Below are 12,044 nucleotides of genomic sequence, written 5' to 3'. Positions count from 1 at the left end.
GGTTAAAGATACAGTAAGGAATCTATAATTGATGGCTTGATGTGAAAAGGTCCTCAAGGAGCCTGAAAGGAAGGGGTGGGATCCAAGGGCAAATCTGAGGTATGAGAAGAAGGATGCACAAGGATGGTTTCGAGTAGACAGTATTGTTGGTAGGGGCATGAAGGAAGCTTAGTGGTCTATTGCAGCTAGCCTGTGTTCCCAGTCAACCTGGAAACAAGGTTCTCATCTGTGCTCAGGCCTCAGGCCAGAAAGGGCGAGGCAGCAGAGGGGCAAGGCAGCAGAGGGGCAGGACAGCAGAGGGGCAAGGCAGCAGAGGGGCAGGGCAGCAGGCCCAACCCTATTTCCCCTTGCCGTAATACTGCTGTGCCCCTCTGGTACTGAAAATCAGGAGTTTCCAGTGCAATATAATATACAAGTTACACTGTATTATAATGTATATTGTCTTTTAGTGTTTTAACCAAATTACTGCAGTAGTAAATGCAAATTATACTTTGTTTAACTGATTCTTCTCTTCATTTTTAGTTAGAAATCCTGTGTTCTGTCAACATTCTCCAGTTTATATTCATTGCCTTAAGACTGGACAAGATCATCCACTGGCCCTGGCTTGTATGTAACTTTTAAAATCCTAAAATAAACTTTTTTTATTATAAAAGTAATTCATATTCACTGTACAAAGCTTGGAAAAGACAGACAAGCAGAAGTCATAGCCTAATAGTCACCCATAATCCCACCATGGGGAGATAACATGGTTAGTGTTTTTTATGTCTGTGTTTTATACAAACAGTTGTGATATAGCCGTGTGCACCATTTTGTATCCTGATTTTTTTGTTTTAATGTTGTATCATAAACATTTTATCATGTTAATAAAAGGTCTTTATAAACATGACTTCTAAAGTTTAATTGATACAAAATATTCTTCAAGTGCATGTATTAAACCATCCTCTTATTTCTAAAATATGGTGTTTCCATTGTTGCCAGTGTTGAATGATTTTAAATCATACTGCAGTATATATGTTTATGCATTAAAATTTTTGCCTTTTTTTTTGGTTGTTTTCTTAGGAAATAGTCCAGAAATAGTGTTACTGAGCTAGAGGTTGGGAACTATTTGAGATTCCTATATACGTATACTGCACTGCCAACTTACTTTTCCAAAAGTCATACCTGGCCAGGCGCAGTGGCTTACACTTACAGTCCCAGCACTTTGGGAGGCCGAGGTGAGCTGATCACTTGAGCTCAGGAGTTCGAGACCAACCTGTGCAATGTAGCGAGACACTGTCTCAAAAGAAAAAAAAAAAAAGCCATACCCATTTACACTCTTGCTGGTGGTGGCATCTATGTCATGCTTCTAAACTGTGACTTCAGTTACTGGGCATTTGGTTGAAATTAACTGTGAATAAATGGGTAGATGGATGCAGAGATAGAAAGATAAGTGGCAAGGTAGAAATTAGAGAACACAGTATAGTTTCCACTATTAAATGCATGGAAAAAAGGTGGAGACTAAAGGCAGAAGAGTTCCATTGCCACTGGGAGGTAAGGTCATGCTAGTGTTTTTGTTCGGTTTTATTTTCTCTGTTGTTTGATGTATAATTTTGCATATAATATATTTTATGTATTAAATATAGTTACCTTTAAAAAGTAAAAAGTATAGCAAAGAATTGGGAGCAGAGAAGAAACGAAGGGAACCTAAGTATACTCCATACTTAAAGATGGGAATAATCACTTCAGCCCAAAGTCTTTGATAAAACCTTCATAATAAAAAATACTCAGTCACTCATCCTACAACTTCACAGTGCTGCATCTGGACAATGGTCATTGGGTTCAAAACTGTTTCTGTTGTGACGTGGAGGAAACATATCTAAACAAGACCAAACTTTTTTGTATAAGATACTGTCAGGGAAAAAAAAAAGATTAGTAATTTTGAGAGCTTTCCACAAATGAGAAGAAAGATTTTTTCTGCCCTTCATCCTCTGTAGATCCCAGCTGATGAAGCAGTCTGAGTACATGTTTCCCATAGTGAGCAAGAGAGAACAAGGAAGGCTATTGACATCTAACATTCCACCCATGAAGGGAACTTCAGTAAAAAGGAGAATCTCATCACAGAACGGGGAAGGGGGAAGAAAGGCTGTGCATAGACTCTGCAGAAAAACCTACAATCAAGAACTCCAGGCTGGTCAGGAGAAGTAAAATTCATATGCCAACTCAAATCATAGATCTAAAAGAAAATGTAAAACTATAGATCTGTTAGGAAATAACATAGGACAGAATCTTTGGGGTTTGCAGTTAGGCAAAGAGTACTTAGAAATGGCACTGTTAATATGGTCCATATGAGAGAGAAATCATAAATTTGGACTTCCTCAAAATTAAAATGAAATGAAGACAGGCCACAGACTGGGAGAAAATATTTGCAAAGCACACATCAAAACACTGACTTGTACCCAGAACATACAGAGAACTCTTAAAAACTCAAAACTGCAAAAAGAAACACCTAAAAATTGGCAAAAGAGTTGACAATTTGCGAAGGGGATATATGCATGGGGGAAAAAGCACAGGAAAAGATGCTCAACACCATTACAGGTTAGGGAAGACAAACTACAACCAGGATGAGGGCCCGAAACACATGGCTTCAGAATGGTGAAACTCAACAACACTGACAAGGCCACCTGCCTGGGAGGATGCAGAGGAACTGGGACACTCCAGCGTTACTGGCGGGAAGGCAGGTGGTACCGGCACTGTAGAAAACGGTTTGGCCGTCTCCAATGCAGTTAAAAGTGCACTTGGCTGCCCCACTGGGGTAAAATAAGATTTACCCCAGAGAAGTGAAAGCGTGCAGCCTTGTAGAAACCCACACACCAGTGTTTGTAGCAGTCTTGTTTGCATTTTGGATAGCAGCCTTGTTAGGTTTTCACAAACCACCCTCAGCGGACAGTCAGATAAACAAACTGTAGGCATCCATACAATGGAATACCACTCAGAGGGAACGACCTGTGGATACAGGGAGGGAACAACTTGGATGAATCTCATTACAGACGTTATGGGGATGGCGGGAAGCCAGTCTCAACAGGTTACTTGTCTCGCGATGCCATCTACATAAAGTTCCAGCAGAGACGAAAGTACAGTGATGGAGAACAGATCAGTGTTTGCCGGGGCTAATGGTGGGACAGTGTGACAGTGAAGGGACAGCATGAGAGAGTTTTGCAGGGTGACAGACCTCTCCTGCATCCTGTCTACAGCTGTGCGAATCTACACTTGTGTGAAGACTCAGAGAACTCACACCGAAGGAAGACAGTCACTTTTCCTACTGTATGATAGATAATAAAAAGGGAGAACAGAGAAGTGTCGTCCCAGGGGGCAGGGCAGGAGGGCGAAGACGTGTCACAGGGGAGTCTGGCCAAGTGGCGCCCCCAGAACTCATCTTCTGGGCTTGTGTGTGGATGAGACAAGGTCTACCTGGTACGACAGCGCTATCCTTGGAATGCCCCCTTGTCATGGAGGCAGGGAGCCGGCAGCGCTACGTATCCAGCATCAACCTGTATCCAGCATCAACCTGCCAAGTTCACTAACTTGGTAGGGGTGAGGTTAGGGATCCTTAGGAGCCCAGGCAGCCACACTTTCTGGGGAGCCCGTTCCCATTCGTGTTGCCAAAGTACCCCCAGCAGGTTGTGGGAATGTTGCCTGTGAAGAGAGTCTGTCGTGGTGAGATCTTGTGTGTGTGCACAGGGTGACAGCTGTGTCCCGTTTCCCGGGAAGCTATGATGGCAGCAGAACCTAGGGGAGCCTGACGGAGTGTGGGAGGGTGGGCCTCTGGAACAGTAGAGGCTGCAGAGCCAGATGCAGGGCTGTCTGTCACCCAAAGGTAGAGGGACTGATGACTCACTGAGCGTGTGTGTCCCTTGGTGGCAGCAGGCCCCATAGTGAACATACCATACCTTTTCTGTCCTGAGCGATCCTCGCAGCAGTCCTAGGAGGTGGAACGGTCCTTATTCGGCTCGCGGGAGGGACCGCCTTAACTGGACAGACACAGCAAGGTGCTAAAGATGCCTTCCATCAGAGGCCAGGTTGGAAGCTCTAAAGAGACTTCTCTCGCTGTTCTCTCACCCACCCCCAGGTTGTGTGTGTCCCGCTGTGGATTCTCATGTCCTTTCTGTGCCTGGTGGTCCTCTACTACATTGTGTGGTCCGTCTTGTTCTTGCGCTCTATGGATGTGATTGCGGAGCAGCGCAGGACACATATAACCATGGCCCTGAGCTGGATGACCATCGTCGTGCCCCTTCTTACATTTGAGGTAAGCGTTCCACAGGAAGCCTCTTCAGCCCCTGAAGCTTGCGCTTCCCCTGACAGGATTCTGCACCCCTAGAAAGGCAGCCTCTGTCCCTCGAGCTCACAGTGAGTCCACTCCAGGAGAGGGGAGAGAACACAGCCGTCTCCGAGAGGGAGCTTCGGTGAAAGGAGAGCATCCTTCCTTTCTCTTGGGGGGCAGCTCGTGGGGCTGGCAGGGAGAAGAGTGCACCTTTTTAGTCATGGTGCCTGTGTATGGCTCATTTCCCCTTTTGGAAAAGCAGAGTTGGATGTCAGATTTGTGTATTGGAGTCACGTGGAGAATTCTAGAATGGGAGCTGTTGACTCCTTAGAACAAACACCGGGAGGAGTTTGCCATAAAACTGCTGGCATTGGGAACTTTTCAGGCAGATAGGCTATTGCCGAGCTCTGAAGAGGGACATAAAAGCTCATTTCAAGCTTTCCCCAGGGATAGGTGGTTTCCTGCCTTTTCCTGGCGGTGCTGATGTTCCCTATTCTGGGAGCTCACGCGGGTTGGGGGGGCGGGCGGGGGAGGAACTCCCTAATGAGGGCTGGCTTCCGCCTCTGTCCATTTTCGGTGCTGGCATCAACCGGGATTATGTCTCTTTCTTTAGATTCTGCTGGTTCACAAACTGGATGGCCACAACGCCTTCTCCTGCATCCCGATCTTTGTCCCCCTTTGGCTCTCGTTGATCACGCTGATGGCAACCACATTTGGACAGAAGGGAGGAAACCACTGTATGTACTCAGCATTTCAGAAGTCCTTGGTGTGTGTCTGGGGTGGGACCGGGGGGTGGGGGGCGGATAGAAGTCTAGGAAGGGATGAGTCCCTGAGGGTCCCAATTTAGAAGCTTGTGTGGGAAAGCGAGGGCTGAGGAAATTCTGGGACCTTCTAAGGGAAGAGCATACCGTAACTCTGGTGTTCTGGCCTGCACTGAGACTTTTCTCGCAGTGCACGCTGCCATTTGAGGTAGAACCAGACAAGGCAGGCAACCTCTCAGAGATCCCGCTCCCTCCTCTGCAAAATGGGGATCAAGACAGATTCTTCCCAGGCCCTTGAGGGTTTGATGGAAAATCCACATCTCCCACCCAAAACCTGGGATTCATCCTAGGTCTCTGTTGGCCCCTCTGGCCTCCCCGCCCCATCACCCAAGTCTTGCCTGTCTTGCCTTGCTAACACTCTATTCCCCTCTACCTGCTTGCTGAGGCAGACACTTCCCAAATGATCTCTGCAGAGGGTGCCTTCCTGGCAAGGCTGTGAGCTCCATGGCATGGAAGCCCAGAGCATTGTCCTTCCAAAAGCCAGTGGGTTTGGGGGCAGGGCCTCACTGCAGCCCAGCAGCCCAGGCTATGCTTGCTGTTTGTTCCTCTGCCCCCGCACCCCGCGAGCAGGGGGGGCCTGCACCCAGCTGACACTCCAGTAGCCTACAGAGAGGAATAGTGGGACTGGGAAAGTGGCTTTAAGGTGGCTCCTTGAGTTCAGGCCCCCTGCTGGCCAGGACCTACGCATGACTGCCGCCCTCGCGGATTCTAGAGGGTGACAGAAATCTTGTTCTTGGGTGGCACTGTCATCCATGAGTTTATCCTGGCTGGAGAAGATTAGCAGAAGACACCATAGTCTACACACCACAGATATTTTGAGACTCACTGGAGCAGTAGTTCTCAAACTTGGGCACCCAGCAGAATCCCAAAAGGGCCGGAAAAGGGGACTGCTGGAGCCCACCCTAGCCAGACTGTTTCTGGAGGTCTGGGCTGGGGCCCGAGAATGGCATCCCTAACTAGGCCCCGGGGACGCTGCCCCTGCTGGTCCGGGAACCCCACTCCGAGCACCACAGAGCTAGCATTTGCACTTCTTCCCCATTTTGGGTACTCAAGCCCCGTTCAGGCTTTGTGACTCAGGAGTCTGGATAAAGTATGTTATGACATTGTAGGAGTGAAACTTCTTGTTATGGAAAGAAAGTTAACAGGGTCAGTTGAGCCTCATGTGTGAAATAAAAAATTCTTATTTTTCAGGGTGGTTTGGTATCCGCAAAGATTTCTGTCAGTTTCTGCTTGAAATCTTCCCATTTCTACGAGAATATGGAAACATTTCCTATGATCTCCACCATGAAGATAATGAAGAAACCGAAGAGACCCCAGTTCCGGAGCCTCCTAAAATCGCACCCATGTTTCGAAAGAAGGCCAGGGTGGTCATTACCCAGAGCCCTGGGAAGTATGTGCTCCCACCTCCCAAATTAAATATCGAAATGCCAGATTAGATGCCACTTCCCGGGACAGAGCTTAAGTGGACTGGGACGCGCTCTCTCTGCCTGCCTCTGCCCCGTCGTTCACCCCGCAGACCAGAACCAGTACTGGAGCTGGGTCTCCAGGTACGTCCATCTCATGCCTTGTTTGCATCCAGCGCCTATCAGCCACTCACCACGACGGGACGCGGAAGTGGCAGGTGATGGGGGTGTGTGCCAGCAGATGCGGATGCCAGGAAGAGTATGAGAACGGGTGGGATTTCCATCTGTCTGGGAGGAGCTCCAGGTACCCCTCTTCCCCATCAGACCCACTGGGGGATGCCTGCTTGCCAGGCCCCCAGAAGGAACATCTGTCTACACGGTGCTGAAATCTCAATCAAAAGTGTTGTTTCGAAATGTATTTCTCCACAGGGCTGACCTCCTGCAGCTCCCTCAGCACTCCCAGGTCCTCAGCACTCCCAGGTCGCGGCTGGGGCAGTCAGTAGGAACTGTAACTATGTCTCTGATGCACCACGTGTTTAGACACAGCACAGTCCTTTTTTCTGTTCCTACTGTGGAAGTAGTTTCTCTTTGGGCATGCTGACAGCAGTTTTTCATAGCCTCACCGATGAGCCCTTTCTACGGGAGTGACTCCATGCCTGTATACAGAGTATTTATACAAATGTTTTAGCATCTTCATATGCGGTGTTAACCCCTAGTTCTGTACAGCATATTCTGTTCAAGTATTTTTTTACAAGCTTGTGCTGTAGCCACATGCCTTCTGCTGCAGAAGTGGATGCCCGTGGCACACCCACCCCGCCCCAGTGGGGTGCCACGCCTTCGTGGGACATTGCCACTTCTGCCCTGGAAGTCGTGCAGGTACGTAGTAGCTGCTACTGGCAGAGCAGCAACGCCAAGCAAGAGATGGTCCATGCTTTTCTGACGTTCTCAGAATAGTGGCTAGCCTAAAACCTGACAAGCGCTGCTTGAAGCCGGAACACTGGAGAATGTTGCTGAGAGCAGAAACGGCCACGCGGGTCACGACTATGCATGGGAAAGTCTCAAGCTTCCCTCCTGCCAGCAACAAGAAGGCTTTGGGGTAGGCACGATGTTTTCCTATGTGCGTGCCGTTTCTCCAAGCAGTGCAGGTTCCGCCGTGTGTCAGAGGCTGCAAGTTTAACATCCTCCTGCCTGAAAACAAATAGGTCCCTTGCTGAAAAGAGGGTAAAAAAAGAGCTTTGATCTTCTCAGCCAGGAGAAGAGTGTGGCGTTTTAACACGGGCAACTACTCGCCGGCCTACATGGGGTTAATTCAAGTCTGCTGCGAACACGACTCCGCCTCCAGCAAGCCCTGTTCTCTTTGGGGTACAGGGGAACAGGATGGTTTAGCCTTTCCTGCTCAGTGTGTAAAAAATGTAGCTAAAGCCACTATTTTTGCTCTCTTAAGCTGTTCAATAAACCGGTTCCTCATTTTACACATGCATGATGTGTATCTTATTTGCTGGATGGCCCAGGAAACTGGAATGGTCCTCTCAGCCAGCCTCAGAGGAAAGAAATCTCTAGCTGGCACAGGCAGCCAAGTGAGGCTGGCGGCTGCAGGGGCACAGCCTTTAGAATGAGTCCTTCAGTGCACAGCTCCCAGGGTATAGGGGGTAGTGGGAGGAAGGAGGGGACGCCTCGCAGATGCCACTGTTGGCTGGGCTACGCCGTGCCACACTTGTTACTGCTTAGGAGGCTTTCTGGAGTGTTCCTTGGGTGCTACGACAGTCTGCAGCAGACACTGTCCTTTTACCGCTCCTGCTCCTCCTTTGTTCCCCAGTGATGTCAACAGCTGAGGAGTGCTCATGCTGCAACAAAAGGCTCTGCAATTGCGGTCTAGCTCACCCTAGCCATCTCTAGAGTTCTGCCTGAACTGAAACCCAAGTGGGGTTCGGCTCATGACTTGGGGCAATTGACCAGGAAATCCACCAGTTGCTGTGGCTGGAAGGATTTTCAGTCCTGTGGGTTGTAACCAGAGGCCACAGGTGGATTCTGCCTTAGGCTCATGAGATTTCCGACTTGCTGTTCAAGAAAATGCCTTGTGAAGTGACAACAGTAGCTATGACCCAACTGCCGGGTGCCTTGCTAGTTCCTATACGTCTCACTGGATCCTCACAGCCCTGGGAAGCAGGTGCTACTACTCTTATCCCCGGGAGGAGACGGAGGCCGAGAGAGGTTAAGTGACGTGCCCAAGTCACACAGCTCGGCAGCGGCCAGGTTGAGACACCAGCATCAGCAGTCTGTTTGCAGACCCCTCACTGTCCCCCCCTGAGCCAGTGCATCTTGGGCCCTGCGGTCAGGATGTCTCAAGCGTGGAGGCATCACCGGTTCGTGGCAGTCTCTGGAAGATCCCTGAGCTCTGTGCCCAGAATCGAGTCAGGGGAGTCTGTGCAGAGGTGGCCCTGTGTGTGGGGACAGTGTATGCCACAGACACTGCTTTGGATGGACACCTCTCCCGTGACCTCCTAGCATCCGATCCCAAAGGAACAACTGTTGCAGAGATGGACCACTAGGCACAAACCCATGTGCGTTTCTCTGGAGACACTGGCCAAGGAAAACAAGACATGCTCGAAGGCCAACAGCTGCATGCCCCACCACGATGTGACTGCAGAGACCCGGGGTGTAGAAGGGTGTCTCTGCTTGGTGGGGGGACACGTGCAGGCCGAGGAGAGGCAGGAAGAAGGCTGCCTCCGACTCCCACTGGACTGCATGGCGAGGTGTGTGCTGGGGCAGTCAGCTAAGCCATTTGCCTAAGCGGCCGTCGGGTATCTGCGTGCTGGGGACCGACAGTGTGGGTGTGTTAGGAGGATCTGTATGGAGCACATTGCTGCCTCTGGCTAGGACAGGGTGGAAAGGGTGGCGTGGCTACAGCCTGACCCGTGGGCACTGTCCTACCCTTTATTCTGTGCTTCAAAGTGTCAGTCATGTGCTGGGGTCTGTGGGCCCATGACTCAGATGGTGAGCTCTGACCTTCCTGAGCCAGGGCTTTCCTGTAGTTCTGCCTGGCTCAGGAGCTCTAGGACAAGGGGACCGCTCCAGGTCTGCACCTAAGGTGTGGCAGGGCTCCTTGGCACTCCTGTGCACTAGTGTCATCTTTCCCATTGAAATGACTGTGAGGATCGGAATGTGCACATGCAGATGGGCAGCTACTTGTCTGCCTTGGCCCTTTATTACATAACTTGCTGGGTGTGTGGAGATGCCACCCCTCCCCCTGGCAGTCAGAGCCCCTTTATGATGTCATGGGGCTGGTTACATGACTGCCAAGGGGTGCTGCTGGCCACATTGCACTAGCAAGTTTGCCAGTTGGAGGACAAGCCATCACTGATCATGGCTCGCTGTGAAGAAAGAAATTTGAGAAGACAGGGTCACGGCTTGGAAAGGGTGCCTTTTCCTCCCCAATTGCACTCAGAGACCTACCTTCACCCAGCAGATCCTTCCCCTGCCTGGCACGACCCAGTGTCCACTGGGAGCCCTAACTTCATGCTGCTGACAGAAGAAATCGCTTTCCAACCTCTGGCCGAGGCAGCTTCGTTCAGAAGGCCGCACCCTGACGGTGACGTCCCGCCCCAGGGAGCAGATAATCTCCTCTCCCTCCCCTTTCCGCAGAAACTGTGGAGACTGGTCAGCAGCAACCAGTTTTCGTCCATCTGGTGGGATGACAGTGGGACTTGTATAGTGATCAATCAAAAACTCTTTGAAAAGGAGATTCTCAAAAGGGAGGTCGCAGACAAAGTGTTTGCCACAAATTCGATAAAGAGCTTCTTCCGCCAGCTAAACTTGCATGGCTTCCGAAAATGGCGTCAATGCACTTTCAGGACCTTCACCCGCATTTTCTCCACAAACAGGCCGGTCGCCATCTCGAATAAGGTAATGAACGACAAGCCTCTGGGGGGGTTAAGTCGGTGGGCTCTGGGGCCTGGTCGGGTGGAAGTCCCAGGACTGCCTCCTGGGAAGTGGGCGACCTCAGGCAGGGTGTGGGGCCATCACTGTGGGCTTGTGTCCCCCTCTGGGTGGAGGTGACATGAACTAAGAGTGAATGTGGGGAGAGGGCTGAGGATGGTACCAACCCCTCTCGAGTGTGTAAAATATCACAGGTGCTAAGTAGCCATATCTGCATGTCCTCCTGCCCCGGGCCAGCCATGTCGCCTGGTGGTTGCTGTGTCCCCCTGACTCCATAGCGCTTTACCGTGTGAGGTGAGCAGGCCAGGGGAGTCTGGTATTTGTACCACTGTCACCCTAGCTGGTGTCTGGAGAAGTGCTCAAGTTGAAGTGCTGAAGGGCGCCTGGTGCAGGAGGTGCAGATGCTCCTGCTGCCCTTGGTAGGTGGGCCCCTGGTGTGGAAGAGCCAGTGCCCAGGGCCTCCAGCCCAGCCGGGGTGCATTCTGTTGCCAGCCGACACTGCATGGGGGAGGCCCAGAATCTTCTTCCCTCCTGGTCTGCAACTTCAAAGACCCTTTCCGCTGGCCATGGACACCCTAATCTGCCATTTTGAGGCTTTTTCCAAGACGAAAGGCCCGCCACAACTTGGTAAACCTTGACGATGTGAACGCGAGTCCCCAGCTTCCTTTGGGGACTGGGACCTTTTCCAGAAAGGCCTCCTGGGCCAGCAGAGTTCTCTTGCACAGGGGCGTAGATGGTTGGTAGTTGTAGTCCATCCTTGTGACTTGCAGTTTCCTTTTGTTTATTTAAACTTTGACTTACAGTTAGAGTTCTACTGCCATCCTTACTTTCAAAGAGACTCCCCTCACCTCCTCGTGAGGATGAAGCGAAGAGTGGGCGTCAAGTCTGCACCAAGACATCAGGAGGAGGACAAGCCAGAAGCTGCTGGATCCTGTCTGGCACCAGCAGACACTGAGCAACAAGATCACACATCTCCGAATGAGAATGACCAGGTCACACTGCAACACCAGGAACCGGCCGGTCCCAACACCCAAATCAGGAGTGGCTCTGCTCCACCAGCAACTCCTGTGATGGTGCCCAATCCCGCCATGGCGAGTGACAACGCTCCAGTGACCCAGCCGGCGGGCGAGTGGTCAGAGGGCAGCCAGGCTCACGTCACTCCGGTGGCCACTGTCCCTGGGCCTGCAGCACTGCCCTTCCTCTATGTCCCTGGATATCCCACTCAGATGAATTCTTACGGGCCTGTGGTGGCCCTTCCCACAGCATCCCCTAGTACCCTTGCCATGGACACCACAGGACTTCCTGCACCTGGCATGCTGCCCTTTTGCCATCCCTGGGTACCGGTGACCCTAGTGGCTGCTGGGGCTGCACAGCCTGCTGCCTCCATGGCCATGTTCCCCCATCCCCCAGCTCTGCCCCACCATTGCCCCCACAGCCACTGCATGTCACGGTACATGCCAGCTAGCAATGGGCCCAGGCGTACCCAGACTGTGCAGACCAGAGCACATAGAGGTGAGCATTTGGGCAGAATACGTGCTGGTCAATAAATGTGTCAGAAAATGAGTAATTTTCTGACTGCACAAAAAA

At 51.0% G+C, this 12,044-nt stretch overlaps 2 protein-coding genes across 3 annotated transcripts in view; both read left to right on the top strand.

The window, feature by feature from the left end:
• LOC100582858 (transmembrane protein 185A) overlaps positions 1–11,344 on the top strand; it is a 37,823-nt gene extending 26,479 nt beyond the window's left edge. The window contains exons 4-8 of one of the 2 annotated variants that reach the window (XR_004028732.1): positions 523–606; positions 4,106–4,282; positions 4,911–5,034; positions 6,310–6,665; positions 11,261–11,344. Coding sequence is in view for 1 of the 2 variants with exons in the window: in XM_003271829.2 (XP_003271877.2) it covers positions 523–606; positions 4,106–4,282; positions 4,911–5,034; positions 6,310–6,554 (630 nt within the window). In the remaining variant the exon portion in view is untranslated. Of the gene's footprint in view, positions 1–522; positions 607–4,105; positions 4,283–4,910; positions 5,035–6,309; positions 7,994–11,260 lie in introns of those variants that run through there. The other variant, XM_003271829.2, reaches the window with a different exon arrangement.
• On the top strand, positions 7,293–12,044 carry LOC115833234 (heat shock transcription factor, X-linked-like). The gene is given in 4 exon segments (XM_030806526.1): positions 7,293–7,397; positions 9,849–10,424; positions 11,261–11,930; positions 11,933–12,044. Coding segments are annotated over 4 exon segments (1,386 nt in total). The 3' UTR covers positions 11,968–12,044.

Source organism: Nomascus leucogenys, chromosome X (genome assembly GCF_006542625.1).
Source record: "Nomascus leucogenys isolate Asia chromosome X, Asia_NLE_v1, whole genome shotgun sequence".
Classification (NCBI taxonomy): Eukaryota; Metazoa; Chordata; class Mammalia; order Primates; family Hylobatidae; genus Nomascus; species Nomascus leucogenys.
This window is presented reverse-complemented; position numbering and strand designations above follow the sequence as displayed.